Genomic DNA, 25686 nt, shown 5'->3' with positions numbered 1-25686 from the left:
AACATCAGCATATTAGGTAAGGCATGATTTTGACAAGATAACGGCCAGAGAAATTTCAGCATTTAGGGTCTGTTGAGTTTCATTATCATAAATAATAAGCAGAGGTGGGGATGGGGAGTCATTGTCTTTTATGGTGTTTTGGATAAAATCACTTTTATGTGGCAAAATTAACTGTCCCAGGAGAGTCTGAGAATTCCCTTCCCTGCCTTTTACACGTTATTTTAACTTAATCTTTAACTTCGAGAAGAGAGCACAAAATACTTGTGTTTTTCTTTAGCATTTATTATAGAAGTTTATAAAATTGCCAAGTACATTTAAGATCACGGTACCAAAGACAGAGAGAGGGAGAGAGAGAGAGGGAGAGAGAGAGAGAGAGAGAGAGAGAGAGAGAGAGAGAGAAGGATACATTCAAACAGTATTTAAACTATGTGAAATACAGATTTGTAAAATGAAAAGATTTTATGTACAGACAGACTGACAGACACTCAGTTCAAAGCACAGAAAACATGGTCACAGAACACTAAATATTGACATAGCTCCCCAAGTGCTTCTGTTTTTAATTAATATCAAATGAATGCAATGATAATCATAAAATAATAATTATTATTGGAATAACAGAAAACAATATTAACATTTAAACACTGTTTACAATAAAAGGGAAATTCATATCATACTAAATATAACAATATTTACCAACAAACTTTATTCATACTAAAACTCTATTCTGAAATATATAACAAAATAGCACTTAAAATAATATTTAATACAATAATAATATTAATAATAATAATAACAATAATAATATTAGGATATTAGACAATGTAGCAATGCGTTACTCTATGGCTTTCTAAAATGGAACCATGGGCAGATCCCTCTTGTATTTCACAAATGCCTGTATTTGCTTACAAATTGCAATTCTCACTTGCAAACTATCTCAGCAATCTAGAACTCTCAGTTAGAGAATTGTACACAAAGCAGCAGAATTTTTCACTATTTCTGAAAAAAAAAAAAACATTATCAGTGGTGTTTGTCACAGACATAATGTTTGTCCTTTAAACATTATCTGTTAGAAACATAATACAAAAAAAAATCCTTCAAAAAGCCGACCATAACCACATAGGACCAGGTCCCCCCAGGTCCCCCAAGTTCCCCCCAGGTCACCCCAGGTCCCCCAAGTTCCCCCCAGGTCCTCCCAGGTCCCCCAAGTTCCCCCCAGGTCCTCCCAGGTCCCCCAAGTTCCCCCCAGGTCACCCCAGGTCCTCCCAGGTCCCCCAAGTTCCTCCCTGGTCCTCCAAGTTCCCCCCAGGTCCTCCCAGGTCCCCCAAGTTCCCCCCAGGTCCTCCCAGGTCCCCCAAGTTCCTCCCTGGTCCTCCAAGTTCCCCTCAGGTTCTCCCAGGTTCCCCCAGGTCCTCCCTGGTCCTCCCAGGTCCTACACCTCCCAAGTTTCTCCCCTGAGGCCTCATGCATTTCTATTTTTATTTTGCATCCATGTTATGAAGTTATGCTTTTTTTCTAATAATGTCCAGCTCGGAAAGTCCTGCCATAGGAATTTCTATGAAACATGATTGTTCTCTCCAGCAGTGAGCTCCTCTTCCTGTTCTCCACCCCTGCACCATGACAGTTTTCATTCTCTTCCTCGCTTGTGTTCCATCCTCTTCCATCACAGATGATTATGTTCGCTGGGTACACAGTTCAAGGCAAACGGCAGCACAGCGCCCAGAAAATCCCTCGCACGCACGCAGGCACACACACACAGGCAGACATACACTCAACGCTAGCCAGCTAAAATGTGACATCATTGTAAAAAAAGCACAGGTTACAGATCCCAAAAGACGAATACCAGTCTACGTGCAGGTCAGCTACAATCAGAAAGAGTTCCTCAGTCTCCTGTGCTCTGTTCACACCTGAGATTCGCACAGTTCTCTTCCAGTAATCTTCCTTTTCCTACGTTACTAATTCCTTTCCTTGAAATAATCTGCATCACTATACATCTACCTAATTCACTCAGACTCCTTACTATCATACTCTGTTATTTAATTGTCCATCCAGCTTCATTCGCCTCCTCATCTTTCTGTCTTTTCCTTGTCTGGACTGCTGGGGGCAGCAATGAATATATGGAGACAGGCTTCCAGCACATGAGGAACTTTCTCTAGGTCCTCCTCGCTCAGAGAGTCCTTTTCTTCCAAAGAATCGTCCTTCAACCTGCCCCAGTGAAGCAGGTGCCTTCCTAACTGTTTCATACGCCTTTTTATACCCTGATTACCCTCACTTATCTGTCCCCATTACTCCACCGACCCCCCACCAGAGATTCCGACTCCACACTGTGCATTATGTGTTATTAGATAACTTTCATTCTTACATATATGTTGTTTATTTTTTATGTTTTTTTTTTTAGAAAATGAATAAAGACTATACATTTTTGGCAGCTTCAAGTTCTCCTCCTCAGAAATGTCCAATGATGCAAAAAATAATAATTTTCTTGAAGTCCACAGAGGTTAACTTCGGGAATACGGAAAATGGTTCTAATGATACCTGTGTCCTCCACCTTCCCTCCTTCTCCCGGCCATTTAGACGGCGGCGCCCAAAATCTCATCGGACTTGGCTATGATCTCGTTCTGGTTGGAGTCCAGGCCGAAGAACTTGACCCGCAGGCCATCAGAGGGGTGCACGACGGGCACGGTGATGATGCGGGGGAAAGTCCGGGTGGCCAGCTCGAAGCGACTGCTACCCGCCAGCTCGATGGCCAGCAGGCGCAGGAACAGCGTGGCCAGCTGCTTGCCCAGGCAGGTGCGAACACCGCCCCCAAAAGGCAGGTAGTGGAAGCGGCCCTCCTTATCCTCACCGCGCTCCTCACTGAAGCGCTCGGGGTCGAACTTCTCCACGTCCTTGAAGACGGCTGAGGTGTCGTGGGTGTCACGGATGCTGTACATCACGCTCCAGCCCTTTGGAATCTGCACTCCCTGTTAAGCCAGAGTGAGGGAGAGCAAGAAGGACAGGAGACAGCGCATGTGAAGAATGAGGACACCGGCCAGATTCAGGAATGCTTCCCAAATTGCAGTTAAGTTAGTTAAGGTAAGCTTTTGATTTGTTAAGGTGTAGCTATTCATGAGGGTCCTTTCATGTCCAGTGTTTCCCAACCCAGTCCTCAGGGAACCCCGGACAGTCCATGTTTTTGCTTCCTCTCAGCTCCCAAAGTACCTGTACCAGGTATTCGGTGATCCTGATTGGCTGGGAGCTGGGAGGGAGAAAAAACGTGGACTGTCCGGGGTTCCCCGAGGACTGGTTTGGGAAACACTGCTGTAGTCCATCAAATTTGATGAATTGCCTCATATTTTGGGTGCAAATTAAAACATATTAGCCTTCAACAACTGAAGTCATTCAGTAGGGTTGTGACAATCATAAGGACATACAAAGAGGCGGGACTCACGTCAAGCTCGAAAGTCTGCATGGCGGTGCGGTATCCCCCGGAAACGGGCGCGAAGAGCCGCAGCACCTCTTTGATGACACAGTCGAGGTACTTGAGGCTGCAGACGCTGTCAAGCCGCAGCGCCCCCTCACAGAGGCAGCCGTTGTGCAGGAAGCCGCGGCTGCGCAGTTCCTCGCGCAGCTTCTCCAGCACCGGGGGGTGGCGCAGCAGCTGCATGATGAGCGACGTGCTCGCGCTAGCGGTGGTGGCGAAGGCGGCGAAGATCAGCTCGATCGTCGACTCCTGGGCGAGCGGACGACAAAGAATAAGAAGCCAATGAGCCGGCGCCCTGCAAGAAGGTCAGCTGCTGTCAGTCCTACGGGCTGCAGAGCCGGCCGGCTGCTGCGCAGATGTGGCGAGGGGCCTGCCGTTAACACAAGGGTCCATAAAGTGCAAGCAAGGCAGTGCGACCGCCTCAGCTAGTGCGAGACTCGCTTCGGTTAGGACGGTGAACAGATCCAGACACGGGGGGGAGGCTGGACTGAACGGGGACTCAATTTGGGCTGCTCAGTTTAACAAAGTGGGAGAGAATAGCAAAGACAAAAGCCTGCCACTTCAGCTCCGGAAAGAAGACGGACACAAGGCGGGGAAGCGAGTCGGTTATCGGGTTTACAGAGGGGGAAACAAGGTCGTGGCGAATTCAACAAAGGCGTGCTACACTGTGACCTGCAAGCCTGCACAAGCCTGCCGTGCAAGATGACCACCGGGGGCGTAGTGTAGCCCCTCGGATCTGAGATAACGGATCACACAGTCGCCAGCAATGGATTCACCCAGAAAAACAGGATGACCCGTTAATCTTGGAGCTCAGCAGGGCAACATCGCACCTCACACAAGCTGTGGCAGCATGGTGTGACAAGACAGCGACTCCGCACCTAAGTGGGGACACTGAATGGTGTCAGGGGTCAAAAACAATATGCTAAAGCCTATAATATTGTTAGCACATGTTTGTCAGACTAACTACTGCCCAGAGGCGGCGGACGGAGGGTAATGGAGGAGTCTGCTCCATTGTGCCCCAACCCTCAGCACACAGCAAAAGGCAGATCTGCTGGTATACTAGACAGGATTACTGAGGCAGGACTCCATCTTGGAAGCCCCATAAAAAAGCATCCCCTGTCACACAGACAATTAATGGCAAGGACACCCACTCAGCAAATCCTAATCCTCCGACTCGTTAAAAAAAACGGCACATCTGACTTAACTGGGGATTATGGAGGTATCTGCTCGCAGCTGGGTATGGAAATGCGGGCCGATAATCTGAGAAGAGCCTCTTGTTTCAATTCGCAACAGCGCCGTTTAATCCTTCGCTTACACAGCAAGTCACGGAACTCGGAAATTGAAACGATGTTTAAATCACCACAAAAAGTAGGACTTACTGGCATCTGTCCAGCTACTGCTGAGAGAAAGATAAAATGACAGTAGGACAACTGCCATTCTGTGGCTGTTAGTAGAGATCACTAAATAATTAACATTTAACTGCCGCAAAAGCTATTCAGCAGCACATATAAGTCCTTGGGGGACATCCTCTGTATTATATCGCCATTATGCCACAAAGAAATAAAACCAGTATGGTTCTCCAGTATAGGGACATGCTCCCACTGTATGCCAGTCTTATCAATAACAGCTATTACAAATGATTAATAATTTAAGAGGTGATTATTTTACAATGAAATGCAAAATAAAAATGAGACCACTCTCAGTAGTTCCGCTGTGACAAATGGGATTTATTTTCAAGAAAAATTTGTGGAATGAGTTTTGGAAATGTAACGTTCTTCTTTCATTTACATGAGAACTAAGTGAGATTAGATTCCCAATACATATGATTAATGTATGATGCATATTGAGGAAGCCTGATTCCAGAAGTCTCATCTCAAAAGCAGCAAAAATGGACTGAGTTTTGGAAATTTATCACTCTATGCAGGTGTGCTTCCTAGTCAAGAATCACAAGAACAACTAAAGAAACTCTAAATGGTCACATTTCAAATTGAGATCGTCCAGCTACCTTAAGCTCCTGCATGGTGAGTTCCATCCCATTCTCATTGCTGCTCTCAATCAGCACATCCAGTGCATCGGTGTAGTCCTTGCCCTGGCTGCACAGTGGCTTCTCACGGATGGCCTTCTCGATGGCCTTCTGCAGAGCATCTCGAGCCCGGATGCCCTGTTGGGGGGAAATCACATGACATCATGCATGTCAGTTACATCCTAGTCTGTACAAACACTGCAAACACTGGTCAATTTAACTCACTGCAGCAGAACTTTCCAGTCGAATACTTTCAAAAGAATTATACAATCATATATTGCATTACTTATCTAAATTTCAAACCTGCGAGTATTTTACTCTTCTTTGAGAGTAAAGTTTACAGGACTAGTACTTTGATTAATCCAATATTTGATGAGTACTTCATGGTTTCCTCAAATGCTCCATTTGCGAGCCACTGCCTCGTACTACAAACGAGAAATCAACTGAGTGACGGCTTACCCTCCTGTAACCAGTGAAGGGTAAGTCAATAGGCAGCGAGAAGAGGTTGTCCACAAAGTCCTGGAAGGTATCGAAGAGGCTGCGCATCTCCTCATCAGACACGCGGAAACCCAGCAGCACACGGAGGGCCATGTGGAAGGAGAGGCGCTGGGCCTCCCGGTAAACGTTGATGGGCTCCGGGTTGCTGCTCCACACGCGTAGCGTCTCCTGGATCACCTGCTGGATCTTGGGCAGGTAGCTTTCCAGAGCCTCATGGCTGAACACCTTGGCAAAGACCTGCATGGGGGAAGCATGACTTCATTACATTCCTGTTGGGCTCAGGACACTTTGGAGGGCAGACATCAGTCATAAAGGCTCATCACCTTATAATGTGATTAGCGTTACATCACACCAACTGGGCCAAGAGCCTTTCAACCATCTTTGCTAAAACTATTATTGCTGGGGGGTTTTGGTTCATCTGTGGAACACTGGCCTCACTGCCATGGATCAGTAAGCATAAATGCGACTGATCAAGCACTAAAACAAGAAAAACCTCCAGACATCCTTTCCACCAGGGGCAAAATGCTGTGACACTAGCAGATGGTTTCTTCGCCTGCTTTGAAAAGCGCAGCCTGCAGCCACAGCTCAGCTGCCTGGGATGGTTGAGGTCTGAGACAAGACTTTGACTTGGCACTCATCGCCCGCTCTCACTCACAGTTACAGACGCAAGCAGATACCCAAATACCGCATCACATATTCATCTGCACACTTCCACTTGTTTACCTCGTTAACGATGACTGCCGCAGAACTGCATTTTTTTAGCTCCCATAAAACAACCAAGATTAAGAGGAAGACCTTTGTAGAAATATACCACACAGCCCCAAATGAGAAGATTAGAACATATGATCCGACAGTCAAGCTTTAACTTGACATTAGTTCACGCATGAAAACTCACTCCTTGATTTGCGGCAAGTGAAAAGTCTAGCCAGTTTCACAGCACTAGCTGACCTCTATTTAACACACCCTTGCTGATGTGGCAAAATAATTAAGGCATGTGGCTTTTCAGACGGACATAGGTTAGGGGTTCAAAGAACAACTTCATGAGAGTCTGCACAGGTATGATCGTAGGAAGCAACTTTGGGTACCTAAAAATAGCCAATGCACTCATGGAAACAACATGCAGTCGATAAAGTTGAACATCCTTTGTCATTTTGCTAAAAAATTAACACAGTAGCAGTATGACTTAAGGTGCCAAGAAATACATTTTTAATGTTTTCTAACATATATACCGCAGTTTTTAGGCATTGTTCTTTCATGCAGTCTGCTGTCTTGTCCCTGACAGACCACAATGAGCTTATGAAGCAAAAATTTGATCCCAAACTATTTCTGACTCACAGACAGCCCCAGAGGGTTCACATTCAAACAAGCTCCTGACGATTAATCCTTGGGGGTGAAACCTCGGGTTTGAGCAGGCCTCTCTAGTATCCCAACTCCGGCGTCGCAGACAACACAGTCTGACTGGAAGAGTATCCGCTGTAGCTTATTGCTCACTTGGTAAACCACAGCTCACACACCAGCCACAACCACCTACTTCATCTGGATCCTGTCCTCCATGCTCACAAGACATTTGTCATTTTCTGTAGCTCACTTTCTCATTCTTCTACTTTGCTATTTAAATTCTTTATCACAGGCAGAGTGAACTTGCCCAAATATTCCACCACTTGCCTCTGAGACTCACGTCAAGGGTCCAGCACGGATCCCTCAGAGCAACTCTCTCCTAAAACCAAACGCTCCCTTGTTGAAGCCACTGGTCAGGTGACTCCCTCATCATTTATGCTCTGCAGATCAGCTCGTAATTCTGCGACTCGGTCTGCCTGGGTCACAAATGGAAACCAAGCAGAAGTCATAAAGTCATCTCCCCAGCACTGTCGCTAGCTCTGTCAGTTCACGAAAGCAGCTTTCCTGACGCCTTCATTTTTTTCAATGGAAAGTTCACATTTTTTCTCTCCCTTCTGTGACTTTTCCCTCACTTTCTCCCCACGTTGAGGCTGAATAGAAGCGAAACATACTCATACAAGTGGGAGAGTTTCCCTCTCTGTCAGCAGTCCCTAGGAAAGGTAAGATTTTCCTGGCCGGGGCATTGCATTTCTAATGCACTTCACTCGCTATGGTTTGTTTGGTGAAATAACATCCATGTTCCCCTTAAAAACTCCAGCTCACTAACAATAGCACTTTTTATGCACCATCCCTGGGCCATCTGCCCCAAATACCATTGACCCTGCAAAGGTTCTCCAGAGTAGTAAAGATGGATGGACAATTGGGCTCAGTGCACACATCCTCCCTCCTACCCCCCACACGTTCTGTCTCTGCTTCACTTCTCTCCTGTCTTCTTTTCACTCTCTTTGTCCTTCACCTGAGCAGCTTCATCTCTAGATCATCCAGCACCTCTCCCACCTGTATGCCTCTCGTTCTCCCGCTCTCTCTCTCTTCCTCTCTAGTCTCCCCCCTTTCTGTCTTTCTCTCATATAGTGTCCTCTGGAGGGCCCCTGGGGTGAATGAACAATGGTGCACTGAGTGCTGGGTTACCATGGCAGCAGGAGTAGTGACATCATGGGCTGCGCGATTCCTAGCTAAGCGGCAATGCTGCCGAATTTGCGGCCAGTTGCCAAGCCCCCCCTCTGCCCATCTCCACCTGTACCTTAAGGCGGTTATAAGGTGTAGATGAGGTCATGCTCCTCCAGCCTGCCCTACCCACAGATGACTACTTCATCCTTATCCAAAAAACAATATCATCCCGTTTCCCACAGGTCATCACAAAATCTGAGTCGTCTGTCACTTATCAGAAATGCAAAAAGTGCCTCAGCCATACAAGTCCATCTGTATTCTGAGCTCCTTGCACAGATCTGCCCCTGTAATTCGTGCATCGTCCTTGACAGGGAATTGGAACCGTCCGCCTGTCTGCCTGTTATACTTGTGCTGCTCGAAGTAAACGGTCACGAAACAAGCTGCTGAGGTCTGTTCTCAATATCCTGTTAAAGATACAAGGCAGTTATTATCAAAAAGAACACCCTGCTGTTGTGTCATTAAATAACACATTTCTGTTTTTCTAATCCTGATGTGCGTAAATCTCGCTACTAAATTCATTCAAACTCACCAGCCAACACTGATGTTGGCCTACAGTAACCTCAGCTGCTGAAACACCCCATAGTCCTTTAATAAAGACCTCTCTAAGTGTATGAACCGGGAATCAAGAGTTCTTGGAACAAATACAAACTCCATTTTGGTGTTAGCACCTAAGATCCTAACTGGAAGTGTGAATGGCTCCCATAGTTGGGCAGAGAGTCATGTCGACCTCCTGCGTTCAGATTCTGTGCAACCAGGGTGCCATGGACCTGTGTATAGCTAAAGAAGACGCCTAAGGGTGATTCAGAATGAGACTGTCTGGGACCCTAACAGTGGGTTCCTAACCTATGAGCAGAGCAAGCTCATTACTGGTGGACAGTACAGATGTTCTCTGAATTGCTTGCTCCAGCACCTCGAGCTGTGCTGTGTGAGAAGGCTTTATTTCTCTAAATGCTTCCACGTGTTGGGTTTTCCTGACACTCCACATTATTCGAGTCATATACGCTACAGTTGCAAGGGTATTCATTTCCAGTTCACCTCCAGTTCATCTTTAAACACGCTCCACTGAATATCAATTAATCAGTGCCATCGTCTTATATGTTATATGATATATACAAAACGCATCCACAATTCCTCATGGGACCCTTAGTGCTGTGTAACTCCAACCCTGTTGATGACACATAAGGGATTCACAAGTGAACATGCATTCAGTGAATCCCCAGAGAAAACGGCTCTTCCCTTAGAAAACAATACAGATCTTGGAGACAGCATCATAGCCTGATTTGTTACACAGGCCCTCGACCAGAGGAACACTCTTAAAACTATATTATTGCACAAAGAGGGCCATTATATACGTACCAGGATGGGTTCAATCATTTGTCACCAGCTATGAACTTTTATAACAACATAAAACCAAAATGTTTTATGTATAGCGATACAACAACGATCACAAAAAGTGCCTTGTGATAAAATGAAATGCCCCCCCTGGGAATGGGGGGGGGGGGCACAGAACTCCATCAAACTTGGTGGTTTGGACGAGGAAGGCAGACTGGCTTCAGGCCACACAGCTGGCAGCCAATGGTGGGTCTTACCTATGACCTGCAGTACTCTGCGGCCGAGGGGGAGCCCCGGCTGGCCTGACGCCAGCGATTGCTGCAGAACTCTGTCTCCGTGTTTCCCCCAAAGGGGCCAAGCACTCCTCAAACACACACGCGTGCTATAAATGGGTATCTGCCTGCAGCTACACATCTCGCCGGACAGGGAGATTCCAGACGTCACCTCAAGGGAAGCTGGGATGCTCCTCTGCTTTAATAAACTGCAACTCTCTGCCATCAGCCTGCTAACGCTAACATTCAGAGTCACCCATATATCCTAAATTATATTACTTTATTCAGGGTGTCTGGCTTAACCGATGCATGACTATCCCTCCTTTGTTTTTTTTTTTTATTTTCCTCTTCCTTTATTCGCACAACCTTCCCCTTCAGTTCTTTAACCCCTTGCTGACTGCATGGCATTCCCTCGTCCAGTAATTTGAGCTCAGGCAGAAAGGAGACAGCTGGAGAATAAAAGAGCTGCGCCCTCTACTGGACAGAGAGGTACCTACAAGCATGCAGTAGCACAGCCTTTTCAGGCTCTGCTGGCTCCTGTGCCGTCTCACCTACTTCTACTCTGCTGCCCGTCTGACTGCACAGTCTAGCCTTTGTGTCAGGTTCTATGCTGCCTGTGCCAACTCTGGAATTATTCACTGAATTAATGTAATCAAATAATGTTGTCATTTTTAGGGACTGTCTTGTGTTTGCTTTCAGCTTGTTGATCTAGTGGGCACAACCACAGCTAAACGACTACGCACTGAAAATTGGGCTCTGTTTGTTTTATTGCTCTTCAGATGTGCAGCTTTTGTTCTGTACCATCTCTCCTAAATATATAGCAAAGTGCCGTGTACCATAAAGAACAATGACAGGAGCCTGTTTTAGATGGTAAATTATAGAGAATGGGAGAAACGAGAAAATATACAAAAAAAAAGAGAAGCTCCTCTCTGCAGTGCAGAAAACCGCCAGTGGCTCCGGATGGAGGCTCACTGGAGGTCGGCACACGCATTCAGACTCTCTCCGCCACGCTAGAGTCGTAGCGGGACCTCCGTCGTGTCCGACCGGGAGCCTCATTTCAGCTGGACTGGGTGGAGCAGAGGGCGAGCCAGCGGGGGCCAGGGTGTGGAAGAAAATACCCCAGGAGTGCCTAAAAGCCTCCGTCGACCGGTCGGACCATGAACTCTGTTTGACTCACTGGATCACCCGCTAACCCAGGAGCCTGGCCTCTCTGAATAGGGACCAGTGTTTGAACTTGCAGAGAATTGTATTATTGTGTGTTTCATGACCTCTGGTTTGTAAGCCATTACCCAGAGGAAACCCGACTATGATAGAATACCGTAGGGGTGTCTGTGCTGCTATGGCGGACCTCTCGTACGGTTCGTAGTAGGGGAAATTGTTGGATTTTTGGCAGTATCGAATTCTCCAGTGTTTTTTCACATGGGCTGTCTGGCAGCTCGGTTTAAGAGTTTGACTAAAAGCTCTGCTCTCTTTCTCCATCTCTAAAAATAGGGTAGGAGGGATCGCTCTGGTGAAAATGTGCCGAAAGAAAAATAAAAACAGGTTGGGGAAAATGTAAAATAGACATATAGGAAGAGAAAGAGACAGAATGAGTGAGGGACAATCGGAATTAAGGTGCAGATACAGAACAGAGGGATGGACCAGTTTGGCTTTAAGCATACAAATTAGAAATCTTTGTTGCCTTGAAATGTATAGGCTTTCATAACCTGAGTATCAGGTATCTGGAAGAATCACCAATAGTCATAATGATTTATCCCGGCCAAATAGTTTTTTCCTGGAAAACCCTTCACACTCACATTTTTCCTGTATGGCTACCTAGGGAAACTGCATAAAATTGGCCTTTCTTACTGAGCAGAAAAGGCAGCTGTGTGTCATGGGTGGCCTATCATGAAGTGTCTCTGTTTGCTCTCCTCCAGTTCGGCTTCATGAACGCCCCAGGAACGTGGCTCATGCGCGGTAGGGTGGAGTAGTGGGGGCGATTAGTGCCAATAGGGTTGCGGTCCTGTCGCTACTCTGTTATTGTTATTGTTGTGAGTGTTGTTTTAGTCTTAAGGCTTTGTGTGCCAATAGTCTGCGGATAGACCTGGTGGTTTTTTTTTTTTGACCCGCAAGCGGAATGTTGGATTTGTCAAAGTTCAAGTTAAATTCTGAAACTCCCCCTCCCCCACCCTCTCCCTACCCATTTGCTCCATTTTTTTCTGTAAAATAACCGATGCCTGTTTACGTCTTGGGAGGAGGGGGTAAAACACTGGAGGAGCTGAAGGAAGAGGTAAAAAAAAAAAAGCCTTCTTTGTGAGCCAAATGCTGGCTGACTAATTACCGGTCATTAGGGCTTGTGTGAGGCCTCCCAGGCCACAGGGATTAGCTGCTGATTACAGCCCATTGACCTTTCAATAGTACAGGTGTGTGGGGTGAAACTCGAGCAGGGAGGGAAGACTCTCTCAGACAGGCCCATTCTGTTCCGGGACAATGGCGGGGCAGAGGTATGCTTCCCCGGGATAATGAAAAGAACCCCTGCCCAATTTCCTGTAATGGCTTGATGAGGAGCTGGCATTGACCCGCGGGGATGGTATCAGCCCTGATCTGGGCAGGGCGAGACAGTGACGCGAGCTCCTCTTGTTCTTCCCTCCCCAACCTCCGAAAAATGGTGCTTTTTCTCACGGTGGTCAGCCAGGCTGCATTGCAGCGTGGGACAGGTGCGTACACACTAACCGACAGACCAGCTCCCACAAGTCTCTGAGCTTAAAGGCTGGCTTTCTTTGTTTTATCCTGTTCTTTTTTGGCACCTGGTGTTACAATCCTAATGAAGTTCTGAGACATTGTGACTGATTTCGATGTAAATGTTAGTTAAAGCATAAGAATTTGAGCCAAATTAAGAGGTAAAGGAATTATAAACTATGCATCAAGCTGGAACTCCCTGTTTCGATTCTATCTCCAGTGTTAAGGCAGAGAAGAATTGTAGCTGGAGAGCAGAGAAGAAGAAATAGGAACAGGATTGCGTTCCGTATTAGTGAGGAGATGAGGCAGGGTGAGAGACTTGCAAGTTGTTCCAGTAACCAAAGAAAACACATTTTTTGGACATCACTCTGCGCAGGTGGGTTCAGGCTGTCAGGCAGCGCGGTGGCCAGTGGCCAGTGGGAGTACCTTCCTCCTCTTGCGGTGAATGTCCCCGATGGAGTTGGCCAGGCTGTTGGGGCCCAGCAGTGTGGCCGTGCTCTTCGGCCATTCCACCGTCACCAGGCTGTGCTCCCCCATCAGCACCTTTCGGACGTTATCCGCTCCCGTCACCCGAATCAGCGGCCGCCCCAAAAGATGCGTCTTGAAGACGTTCCCATACTTCTGCCGCCGGGACGCATGGAACCCGGAACCCTGTTAACAGATGGGGTGGGGGGGGGCGCACAGGGTAAGTAAGGGTAGCAACCCTGCTAGATACATAGCGGAAGCTGGGAAACGTCCCCATTTTACCTACAGATTCAGTGCCGCTCGTCGGCATGAATGAACACATGTATATCGAACACTAATGATAATCGACGCTGTAAAACTAGCTGGACATTTGAAGCGCAAATAATTACAGAGGAACAATGCAATTCATTGAAGAGAAAAACGGTTCAATAACAGGCTGAAGGATCACGTGTGTGGCGAGCACTGGAGGAACTGATCTAATGAGCACGAGCCTATAGTCTGAGAGCTATTTGGGAGAATGAACCTGATGGAAACCTGTGACGAAGTCCAAGGAGTGGGCTGCCCAGCGATGACTCATGGTCGCCGGGGCGACAGGGATCATTAATGTCACTAATAGCACCGGGGCTCAGGGATCCATCTACCTACGTGCACATAAGTGGTGGGAGTAGCTGAGAATAAAAAGCTACAGGCTTTCTCGGCTTCCCTCAGTGCCAATGGGATAAGCATTGTGCAAGTCGTCATCATTTATATACAAAGGTGTCCTGCAGTGTGGGGACATGCTCTTCAGTGGTTCCATGCATCCCTTCAGACCATCCTTCGCTCATTTGAATCCTGAATGACATTTAGTAATAGGCATAGCCCCTAATGCAGACCACAAATGGATCATGGGAGCAGGATGTGGCAAAAGGAGAGCCTCTGTGGTGGGGGGAATATGTGAGTGTATGGGGGGGGGGGGGGTGTCAATGTTTTTGGGGCTCTAAGGATTCCAAGCAGGGGTCCCCAGATTCACCTCATAATCTGAACTTAAGCACTTTGAGCATAGCCTGACCAGTATAACCAGCGGCAAGTCATTGTCATTAAAGCATCTGAGGAAATCAAACGACGTGAGCGTGGACTTCAGCTCTGTGTCCCTCTTGATCTCACACTTAGACCTGCTGGATTTATTCATAACCAGCTCTGGAATAGAAAAGAAAACTGCCCTGGAGGTCTGCTAGGCCTAATTTCACTGTGAAGATAAACATGAATATGAAACGCAAACATGAAGGCCATTGTTCTATGGAAGAAAACCTGCGATCCAGCAGCCCCTCGCCATGCTCTCTCTCTGCTAACACAGCAATGTGCCTTTTCATAGCCTCGTACTGACCTCCTATAGCATTGTCCAAAGGCAACACAAACACTTCAGCTTGGAAGCTGCACATATCCCCATGTCAACATAAACATATTCACATGCGTGGGGTAAGGGTTTGGGTATCTCCCTCATGCAGCAGAGATGCCCATTAAAGCCAAGACAGACATTCAGCGACGTCAAATGCTAGAGGAATGGCAGCTGGAGAGCCCGTGAAAGTTTTTTTTTCTGTTAAATAGAGTGTAATTGCCGTCACCTACAGGGCTTATGGCACCACTATAAAGACTCTCTGTACTGAGCCTTCCAGGCAAAGCAAGAGCAATTCCCTGTTTCACCCCAAGATTCAGGTCCATTCGTCAGCCTGGATGAACACGTCAGTGCTTATTTCGGGGCTAATTTTAGAAGCGTCGTAGGTTGTTCTTGTTTGTTTGGCTGCTGGCGAGGACTTGGCCCTGAATGCCTGAAGCCTTAGGGGAGCAGGGACAGCCCACGTATATGGCTTTTTCGGAGAGGTGCATATTAGGCCGCGCCACGAGCGTGCCAGTGTACGTGCCAAGGCAGGCGAGGTGTTCCTGCGGGCCTGTCACAGAGCCTCTGCGGCATCCCGGCTCTCTGCAGCTCACTGCTGTCCTTAGCAGGGTTACGGGTGGACAGTCTGAGCCCTTTAGCAGGGAGAGGAGCTGTCAGGACTCCATGCCACGCTCATCTCGTAGGCTCCAGATAAAAGCCGCTTGATTAGCTCTGACGCTCAAAGTCACTCCCAGCCCAATCTCCGCCTTCACCTCGCCTGGTGCTAAGCCGTTCTTGGGTAACAGACGAATGAGACTGTGAATGAGGGCTCCGCCAGTGCCCAGACGTATCATTCTCCACTTAACGCAGAGCTCTTGTGTCACTTGTGGGCTGAATAGCATTTCCACGCTTCATCTACCACTTTCTTCCCACGTGGCCGACGTTGAGCAGCACGCCCCCCCCCCCTCCTCCGGCAGGTGTGACTTGCTCACCCTCTTCGGTTTTTGCCAGACCTTTTTACTACAATGGATTTCGAGCAAGCCACGATCTATCTGCTTTCAGGTCGTGTCTTTAATCGCTGCACTACCTGGTGGTCAAAGCAGAATATTTCTCAAAGAACACCAGAGAGAAGAGGACGTATGAATCAGTTTTTCCTAGTACGGCACCATACAGCCAATAAAGGCCTCTATAGACATGTCACCATCACAACAAAGATATTCCATCTTTTTGAAGTGACATCCAGCAATTTTAAGGTCCCAGACTGCTTGGCTCTCTGCTTCAGCAGCTCCATGAAAGAGACCATTAGTGGAAGCTGAGGCTGAACCTGCAGACCTGCGTGAAAGCGTTTGATCGGCGGAGCTCGATATGTCGGATCGGGGGAGACATCATAATTGGGGCGCCTGGCCCCGTGTCCCTCTCTCTCCTCTGTTAGCCTCGCAGGCGCTAGTCCTGCACTCACTGTTGACCCACCGTGTTTTTACTTCTCCTGTGTATTTCCTGAACTGGCCGGCCCTCTCCCTTTTTCCACATAAATAAACCTCAGGGCTTGACGGAGGGCCAGAGCTGAGGCCAGGAGCTGGGGTGTGGGGAACGGGAGGTGGGGGTCCCCACGCGGTGGCAGCGCGGCACATAAGGGAGCATGTTCCTTGGGAACAGGAGTCACCAAAATGGCCTGCGTCCCGCTGGCCGAGGAGCTGGTGGGAAACATCTAACGAATGGCGAGTGGATGGGGAGACACCAGCTTCTTTCCAAGGAGATGGCGCAGCCTGTGATGCAATCCGTGACATCACAGCCCAATTAATGCCGAGGTTTGGATCTATTGACCAGACAGAAAACGGCCCTCCACCCAGAAGATGCGAAAGCATGGAGGGGCAACCACACACTCGCATGGAGTCGTGGTGGGATGGAATCGATCGGCAGGGTTTCCATCCAGGAGTGCAAGAAAACACTCGAAGTGAGCTCAGGGTCCCAGGACTCTCTAGGGTGAGGGAGTGGGATGTGGGCGGGGCTTGGGGTGGGAAAAGGTATAACTGTTCGGCTGTGTAAAAACATACCAGTTTCATCAAGGAATAGGGCATCTATGTTTTTTTCTCGTGTGTCCCAATCCCCTGCACACGCTGGGTCAAAGCTCGTTTCATTCGCTAGGGCTTTTTTTTTTTTTTTCTTTTGCGGAAACAACCGCGGACGCGCACAAATGCTCTGAGGGGGCTGTGCAGGGACAAGGCCCCCTTTCAGGCTGGGCCGTTACGGCCCCACCAGGCCTGACTGGCGGGAGCCCGGCCGACATAGTATGTGTGAAGCTCTGACAGACTTAGCTACACACACACACACACACACACACGCTCCGCCACAAGCCATCCACCAGAAACAGGACTTTGCTTCATACTCTTATAACCCAGTCAGTGACAGTGAGAGTGGGGGCAGGAGTGTGTGTGTGTGTGTGTGTTTGTGAGAGAGAGAGAGAGAGAGAGAGAGAGAGAGAGAGAGCAGGGTAGCCAAGGGATTTTTGCTGTCTAATTCATGGTCGTGTGGCGCCTTGCCCTGGAAATAGCACGGCCTCGGACGTCAGTGTTTACCGAAATGACCAGGGAGGGGCACAGATGACATTTGGTTTGAAGGTGAGAAATGTCCTCCACTGGTCTCAGGGGCAAAAAAACTCAGAAGGGCAAAACAGGGGCAACTGATGTGCTGCACGGCATCAGGCTCTGGAGAGGAGCCCTGGAGCGCACAGCCCAATCGTCTGCAGGTGCTTGCGTCAGTGCGTCTCACTGCCCTGGGTCTTCGGATGAATGCGGTCCCATCACATCCAAATTGCAAAACTCATCCACAGACATATGGTACATCTCCCCTTACAGGTGGACCCTTCTGGTATAATCAGCACCCAGAATTAACGTATAATGTGCCCAAATCATCTGGCGATTCATGTCTGAGGCGAGGAGAACACAGATCCATTCCGTCTTCGAATCCGTTTTCCATGCCGCAGTTGTCAAAGCTACTTAGGCTCAACTCTGTCGCCTGGTACATTCAGAGGCTTAACAAACAAATGGATGGACGGCAAGGATGGATGGATGATGGATGGATGGATGGATGGATGGATGGATGGATGGAGAGACAAAGCAGAGGGATGTATCTGGACATGGGCCTAGATTTTAAACAGAAGCAGCTGCCCATCAGAGCTGGGAAATGTGTCGGCTCAGAGAAATATCTGCTCAGGAAATCAATCCAGCTCTGACATCAGACAATGCCTGGTTTTGCCACAGCCAGGACAGAGTTAAGATATCGCTCTCAATAGTTCTTTTATTTTTAAGAGAAATTTATCAGATATTTTACAAGAGGTGCAATAAAGGGAACTGCTTTTTTCCACCAGCCCATTCCAACGCAGCGCAGGACTAAAAATACAAATTTTTGTGTAAATTGGACACAGGTCGAAACTCCCAGCATATAAATGTGGTCTTTGTGCGGCAGTGGGAATGTTACACAAATGGGCCTTTTATTAGGACCACAAAAAAAGGCCTGTAATTATGTTTATTCACATCAGGGCAGGGGTTATCCGAACACTACGGTCCTTACGATGGGGGGGAAACGAGGAGGGGTAACTGAGCAGCCGCAGCCAGGAGGGGGCAAAAAGAGGGGGCAGGGGAATCCTCGCACCTTAGTCCAGCAGCACACGCATGCACCACGATGTCCCAGTGTGACGGACAGAGTGAGAGAGAGAGTGAGAGAGAGAGAGAGAGAGCGAGAGACGGCGACCGCAAGAGGCAGGGATTTTTATAACTTTTTATACCTGTTTGTGTTGGCCTGTCTGCTCTTCCTCTGGTTTTTCTGCCTGCTCTGTCTGTTCACGCAGACGCTTGTCAGTGCCTCCTCTTGTCAGTTTGTTGCATGTGTCCCAGCTGTTGTAGGTTCCTGCAACCGCCACGTGCACAAAGGCCACCTACCCACCGGCTCACTGCCACTGTTTACCAATGCTGAGCTGCAGGTACGCTGCAGCGGTTTATTTTCGCCCTGGATGTACAGCGTGTACAGTACAAATAACGATAATGTGACTATTTACTGAAATAGCCCTTTGGAATCTCTCAGGAAGTGTACACTGGAAGCGGTTCAGCGAGGTTATACAAACCCTGGATGAGGCGGGGAGGGAAGAGTGGTTGGTGGTTGAGAAGTGTGTGTGTGTGTGTGTGTGTGTGTAGGTGTGTATGTGGGGGGGCTCGGGGCCCCTGTAATTCGGCAATCAGTCATCGAAGGATGTCACCCCAATGCAGACAGGCTTAGGGTGCAGGGAGCACTGAGCGGGGGGGGGGGGGGGCGGCACATCACCCACAGACAGGCAGCTGAATTCAGAAGGAAGCTCCCGTGGCCCCCACAGAGGGACTGTGCCCGGGGGGTGCGAGACAGGCTACAGGAGGAACATTTTCTTTTCTCCCCCTCACAAAGAAAATTCTGGAGGGAGAGCCAAAAAGCACAAGAAAAGGGAACAGAATATACAAGGGAGGTGGGGGGGGGCCGGAGTACCCTGCGACCTGGAAGCGGTACGAGGGGTGAGATTACGGTTGTTCAGTGTGGTGTGAGCGCTCACCCCGGGACCCCTATTGTCCCTCCCCCCCGGGGCTGCCAAATCCCGCTCGGCTGTGCAGTGCCCGTTTTATCCACCGAGACAAGAGCCATTTGAGGGGCGCTGTGTGTTCCAGGGGTGAAAGCGGGGGCACGACACTGCTGTGCCACTCACTACTTTAATCTGGTAAAGCCGGGGGGGGGCGGGGGGGTAGGGGTCTCTGCTGGGGGCTGGGGGCTTTTAGGAGGCTAGTCCTGCCTTGCATGCAAATTGCATCTAGCCTGCTCCCCAATAGGGTTTGGGGTGAGGACCCCCCAGGTCTGAAGAGCATAACCCCAGGGGGAGCAGTTTGCAAAAAACCAGTCATGCTTCACTCGGGTATTGTGATAGTACTGCCAAGAGTAAGCTGTAAATATTCTCCGTCCAACACTCCATATCATTACCAACACCTCATCAGCAATACTCAATACCTCACAGTACCGTGAAGTATGCAATACTCCATGACAAACTCAACAAGTAGATTTCTGAAAAACTGATCACTACCGATGTATTCATCAGGCACCTGAAAACGCTCTACAGTGAGCAGCCAACAAGTTAACTAGAAATTTATGGTAGACTGTCAGACCTGCTGTCGTCAGAACGCCACGGTAAAACTCCACAACAAGTGTAAGATACCATAAGAACTGAAGAACAGGTTTGAAGATGCAATCCCACACGGACACTTCAAACCAGCCTCACACGCGTCACCAAAAATGTTGGTGTTTGACACAGAGGCACCTGAGGGAGAGTCTCAGATGAGCTGCCAGGTGATAGACCAACGGCGAAGAGTGAGCATGGCCCAGGAAGCATGGGGGCAAGTCGTCAGTCAGGCATATGCAGATATGCTATCTGAGAGCGGAGATGCAGTATTCATGGTACTTGGTTCTGCGCTGAGAGTCATGGGACCATCATCCGCCATGTCGATGCACTTGGGTGCAGATCAGACAGACTGACAGAGATATTTTTAAAACGTGTAATGTGGAAGACCTCTGAAGACCATGGGAATCCTGCTAACATTAGTCATCATATTAATTCCAAGCAGAATCTCTCCATAGATGGAGCCATGTCTTCATCCAAGTCCTATGTCCCCAGTGTGGTTTTGAACCACTGAGCATTTCTCATTCCTGGTCACCCTTTGCACGCACTGTGTTTCAAATGTGCTCTTAATCAGATCGTCTTCAATCAGCTTTCAGTCAGCAAATGCATTGCATAATTCATACATTTTTCCAAACAAATGTTTCTTACCAGTATGTTTGAAAAAAATGCAAAAATTAGATTTTATAAATGCCATGTATATGGTTCCTTTTCATTATTCAATTACAATAAAAAATGAAAATTAAAATGGCGTGCTGGTGCTTATAACATTGCCACAGTTCCTTTTATCTATTTATTTTGGAAACAAAATAAAATAAATTGATATAAAACGTCATTATACATTTAGCTAACAATTTTTCATACTAAAAAATCATACTAAAAGCTAAAAATCAAAACTTCATTCGCATCCTTAATACAGTGGTTAACCAACACTTTCGGGTTAACGTCATTTAAATTCCACCGAACATTTCACCAAAATATGACAAAGTAAGAGCTTAATACACAGAACCTGTCCCCAACACTGGGCCCAGTACACCCTGAGCCTAAACCATGGAGGCCAGTCACTGGTAAGTCCATAGACCAAGACTGGACCTAATGTGGCATAATTCAACAACAGTGACACCAAAGTCCCAAAGGCCTGAATTAATGGTGGCGAGGCGGCACCCCGTGTCAGATGAGGCAAGTGCATCAACAGGGAAGGGGATTCAAATCGGTATCCATGACCAGGGATGCATGGAAACACAAGCCTGTGCTCTGTACTCCCCAAGGTAGAGAGGCCTTTGTCACCCTGCAGCCCCTCCCTCAAGCTCAATCTCAGGCTGCCACCGTGGTCGTCACCGTGCATCAACCTGTGCTCTAGATTGGAGCCCCCCCCCCCAAAAAGTATGGCTTGCTGAGATGTGAGTGTCTCACAGACTTGGTGATGGAAGGGTGTGAGACCAGTGATCCTGGCCTGGAGATGGCTGGGCCGTTTATTATTATGCAATGAGAAGGTCAAGGCTGTTCAAAAAAATCACTGCACGTTAATATGTAACCGAGGAACCACAACATCTCATTCAGCTGAAAGCAATAAGAATAGCGATATCAATAATAATAATTATTATTATTATAAATGTTGGAGAATGAAAAAGACAGATCTGTCAGACAAATAGGTACTTGCAAATGCTGAAAGAGTAATGAAGATCTCCCTGTAGATTCCATACGTAATGAATTATTAAGAAGCATGCCATTTTGAAGGGTCTTTCATTCCAAACACTTCAATCAAAGACAGAAAAAAAGCATCAGTGAACAGCACAGGTGTCCCTGCCCCCCCCCTCCTGCCCCCGCCCCCACAGATCCCCACCCGACCAGCCCCTCCTCACTCTCATCCTGACTAGTGGCCAGGGCCAAGGCTGACGAGGTCCTGATGGACCTTCATCCCGTCTACACACCACAATTGCTTTTAAACAGCTGGCTGGGGTCCAGTGCCTGCCAGTGCATAAGGGAGAGGGCAGCTACCTGTACTGCGCGCCAGAGGCGGACGAAAACTCCACAATCACTCCCCAGCAAGTCCTGATATAGAAGTCTGTTTAATACTATAGCGAATCAATAATCCCAGCGTTTACAGGTGCCTGACTAATACATCGGTAGTGATCAATTTTTCAGAAATCTACTTGTTAATAATAATTTTTAAAAAAACTCTCAGACACATTCGGCAAGAGTTAATCCCTGGGAGAGCGTCTTGGAAAGCGAAAAATGCGAAGAAGAGGTTTCAGCTTACTTTGTCTAAATTGGGTCCTCCCCATGATTTTTGCGCAGCGTTTGGCCGCGCCGATTGCCAGGAATCGGGAGCTTCGACGCGACGGTGATACGATCAGAAACCCTGCAGTGGAGAGTCCGGAGCCGGAGCGGGAGCGGGAACGCGGGGCTGAGCGCGCCGCCGGGACGCGCTGAACTTGAGTTCTTGCCACAAGGCTTTCCGGAGGGCACGGCGTACAGACGAAGTATTTCTGAGGTTTGGTCTGGGGCCATTTCAAATCTAAATTTAAAAAAAAAAATCGCTCTATGTTTATCCACGACGAGATCGGTGTAACTTTCCAACGCTTTAGTTCAAACGACCATTTATACTTCCCAGATCACTAAGCAAAAAGAATCACTGATCACTCGTTTTAATTAAGCTGGGTTCCCCAGTATTGGAAGCGTGGTTGAGATCGTGCTCTTAGGCTGCGCAGGGATGGCAAGCGCTGTGAAGCCCGGTGTGGGGCGCGGATGCGGCGTTTGGCGTGAAGCTCGGAGCGACTTTAATACGCGTCCGAGCTGACAGCTCGCATCGCAATCAGAAAAACGTCAGTCGCTTGGGGGGGGGGGGGTGCAAAAGTTTCTACGGTAGCAACCTTTAAATCCCCCCCCCCCCAAAAAAAAAAAAAATGTTTCATCAAAACGTTAAAATGAAATGACAAAATAAAAAAGTAAACTCGTGTAACGCAGATTGTTGATGAACTACCTAAATAAAACATATCTATTAGGAAGGTTTATTGCTGTACAATAATAATTGAAATAATACTGATAATAATGATGATGAGGGTGGTGGTAAACGGCTTAAAATTTTAAGCCGCTTGCCAGACGAAAAGAAAAACTCTTGTGGAATTCAGCCAATGGAAGTGAAAAATTGTCTTCACTTGAAAATGATATCTCGAGCTATAAGAATTACTCCGATAACACGGGATATGTCCCCTTCCTCTGCTGTAATACCACTTTAATCATTTCCCTTGGACTGTTGGAATGGGTGGAATTGAAAAACAATTGAATTTGGCTGCCTTGGTGCCAAGTAACTGAAACGATTATGCTCACGTTTATCTTAGAGCGTACAGTACCCACAATACCATTGTTTTAAGCTGATACACGTCTTTAAGGAAACCGCGAACACATGGGCTGACATGCAAAATAAGAGATAATAAAGCATATGCAAGCAGCCGACTGGTAATTACATGAACGGCTTTAGATCACGAAATAAAAGAGTTAAACAACTTTCTCTGTTGTAGAAGTTATACCAGGAAAGCCCTGTCTACATCACGTTTTGGACTAAACTTTACAACAGACGCGTTACACTTAAAACTGCAGGTATTTATCTCATATCGGGATTAACAATCCTCCGTTCCAAGTACCTATATCACAGTTGAGCAGACTTAACTTAATCATCGAGTACTGGTGCACAGATTTCTGGAAAAAAAACTTTAATGGATATACTCCCGGAATGCGTAATTGTACATGGAGCGAAATAAAACATCAGCGCTGGTCAGCAGGAGGTTATGTTACCGCAGGCGCAGACAGCGCGCCGCTGCTCCGCTTCCAGACGCGCACTGGGATGAAATGCAAGTCAGGAACCGCTTCTTTCTTACTCGCAAGCTTCTGTCTAACAGATTACTGGCCGTAGGAAGCGCACTTCTACTTTTTTCCAAACGATAAAGAATTTTCCTACCAAAGAAATTCTGCAAATTCCGAAACGATGCGTCTTCGAATTGAACAAACGTGAAGGATTATCCAGGACGTTTAAAGAATAAAATGAGTTTTAAAATGCATTTTCTAGCATTTGCATGCATAGAGATCGATAACAAACTATGAGCGAGTATGGCTACGGTTAAAGCAACGGATATACGCTCGCACGTGCACAGTCCGTGTCCCCGCGAGTTAGCATCAGTTTACCAAACCTCATTCCGATATTCTTAAAGCATGGATTTGCCTTCCTGACGCTGGGCATCTTCCGACAAAGGATCGATCTTCTGAAATCCATTCAGCCTTTCCCAAAGCCCAAAGAAAGGAGTAAACCGAGAGCCGAGAAGAAGCGACTAAGCGAAAGGAGGAGGAAAGAGGGGAGATGAGAAGGCGCTTACCTGGAAGAGCCAGTGGCAAGTCTCTCCGATTATGGGGAATCCCATTGAGCCCTTGGGCATGGGCAACTTGCAGCTCTTGTCCCGGGTGGCGGTCCATCGCAGCTGCCACAGCTGCTGGGACACCGCCAGCAGTAGAGCCATTGACACCAAACAAGCCGCAAGAGTGGCCAGAGCCGAGACCAGGTCAAAGCTTTCAAAAAGCATGGTGTTGCTGCTTAAAGGTTTCTGGGTTGAAACTAAAGTAGTGATGAATATTGGGTTAATAATAGTAAAATAATCAATATTATGCTGACGGTAGCCTTAATAGTACTACTACTACTACTAAAAACCGCAAAAAAATGTATTACTTATGTAGTTATAAAACCCAAATGTGCTGTTTAGTTTAGTTCTCTGTTCCTCTCATCAGATAAAATCTTTGATGTTTATGAAGAATATTACAGTTTACTTTCAATTAGTTGACTGCAGGGCAAAACTCATCGAGATACATTTATTGACTGCTAAAAAAAACATTTTGTCTAAATTTAAGTCACTGTTAAAGTTAAGGTTTTTAATTGAAAAAGTCTTTTTTCCTCTCTCTTTTTAAAAAAATCCTAATGTGACTAGCTTCAGAATCAGAGGGAAATTTGTTTCTGTCAAATCTATTGATTAAAATGTGGAAAAAATATTAAATTATTATAAGTCTACAAAAATATCGCCTGTTAATTGACTTGCGGTGCTATCCTAAACGGTTTTAATTGATTAAAATCAAATTTTGCTCATAAGGTAGAAATAAATGTCTGAAATGTGAATAATCCTTTGCAGTTAGCGCTCAGATGCTGACGGCTACAAGGTAAAAATCTTCAGCTGGTGATGAGTTTCTCGCTCTCTCTACCTCTGTTTTACTCCGTCCTCTCTCTCTTTTTCACATACAGTTTCTCAATGTGAATTCGAGTCGCAAAGCGAGTCTCCAATGTGTGTTTATATAGAGGAGGCAGCTCAGTGGCAAGCGGCCAGGCTACAAGCGGCTCCCCCCCAACCCCACCTCCCCCTCAGCCCCTTAACCACCCCCCACCCCCCCAATCGAGGCGGGGTGAAAAGTGAACGGGACGAGCGCTGGAGCGTGCGGGACCTGGACGCGCGCCCAAAGAGAGGGAGAGAGAGGGAGCTAATAAAGGGGGGGAGACAGAGAGGGTAAAAGAACGGAAATGGGGTTAAAGTTCTTAAGATTTTTATTTCTCGTCCTCTGCTACCGAGAACTTATCACCTGCGATTCTGCAATATGTCTGCGCGTAAATCATTCCGACTTCCACAGCTTTATGTTTTGGCCAATGCTGGGTGAGATAAAATGTCTTAACGTCTACGTTGCTACCTTTATTTAATTAAATAAGTGCAAACAATGTTGCCCTCAGGCAATTAAAGGCTATAATAGACCCGCCTTCACAGCTACAAATTTTATGTGAAATAG

General features: G+C 47.3%; 1 protein-coding gene across 3 annotated transcripts; it reads right to left on the bottom strand.

Annotated features, from left to right (window-relative positions):
- Positions 1-261: 261 nt before the first annotated feature.
- Positions 262-25187, bottom strand: cyp26b1 (cytochrome P450, family 26, subfamily b, polypeptide 1). Of its 3 annotated transcripts, none has more exons than XM_023838176.2 (6): positions 24243-25187; positions 13295-13519; positions 5943-6218; positions 5466-5621; positions 3428-3709; positions 262-2960 (listed from the first exon to the last, which is right to left on the bottom strand). In XM_023838176.2, exons 1-6 carry the CDS (start codon positions 24444-24446, stop codon positions 2568-2570), a joined length of 1536 nt encoding a protein of 511 aa, XP_023693944.1. In that variant the 5' UTR covers positions 24447-25187; the 3' UTR covers positions 262-2567. The 3 variants fall into 3 exon arrangements, with proteins under 3 accessions (XP_023693944.1, XP_072574711.1, XP_072574710.1); XM_072718610.1 differs by lacking the exon at positions 24243-25187 and adding an exon at positions 22133-22684; XM_072718609.1 differs by lacking the exon at positions 24243-25187 and adding an exon at positions 18472-18932.
- Positions 25188-25686: the final 499 nt, after the last annotated feature.

The sequence above is a fragment of the Paramormyrops kingsleyae genome, chromosome 12, assembly GCF_048594095.1.
Source record: "Paramormyrops kingsleyae isolate MSU_618 chromosome 12, PKINGS_0.4, whole genome shotgun sequence".
Classification (NCBI taxonomy): Eukaryota; Metazoa; Chordata; class Actinopteri; order Osteoglossiformes; family Mormyridae; genus Paramormyrops; species Paramormyrops kingsleyae.
This window is presented reverse-complemented; position numbering and strand designations above follow the sequence as displayed.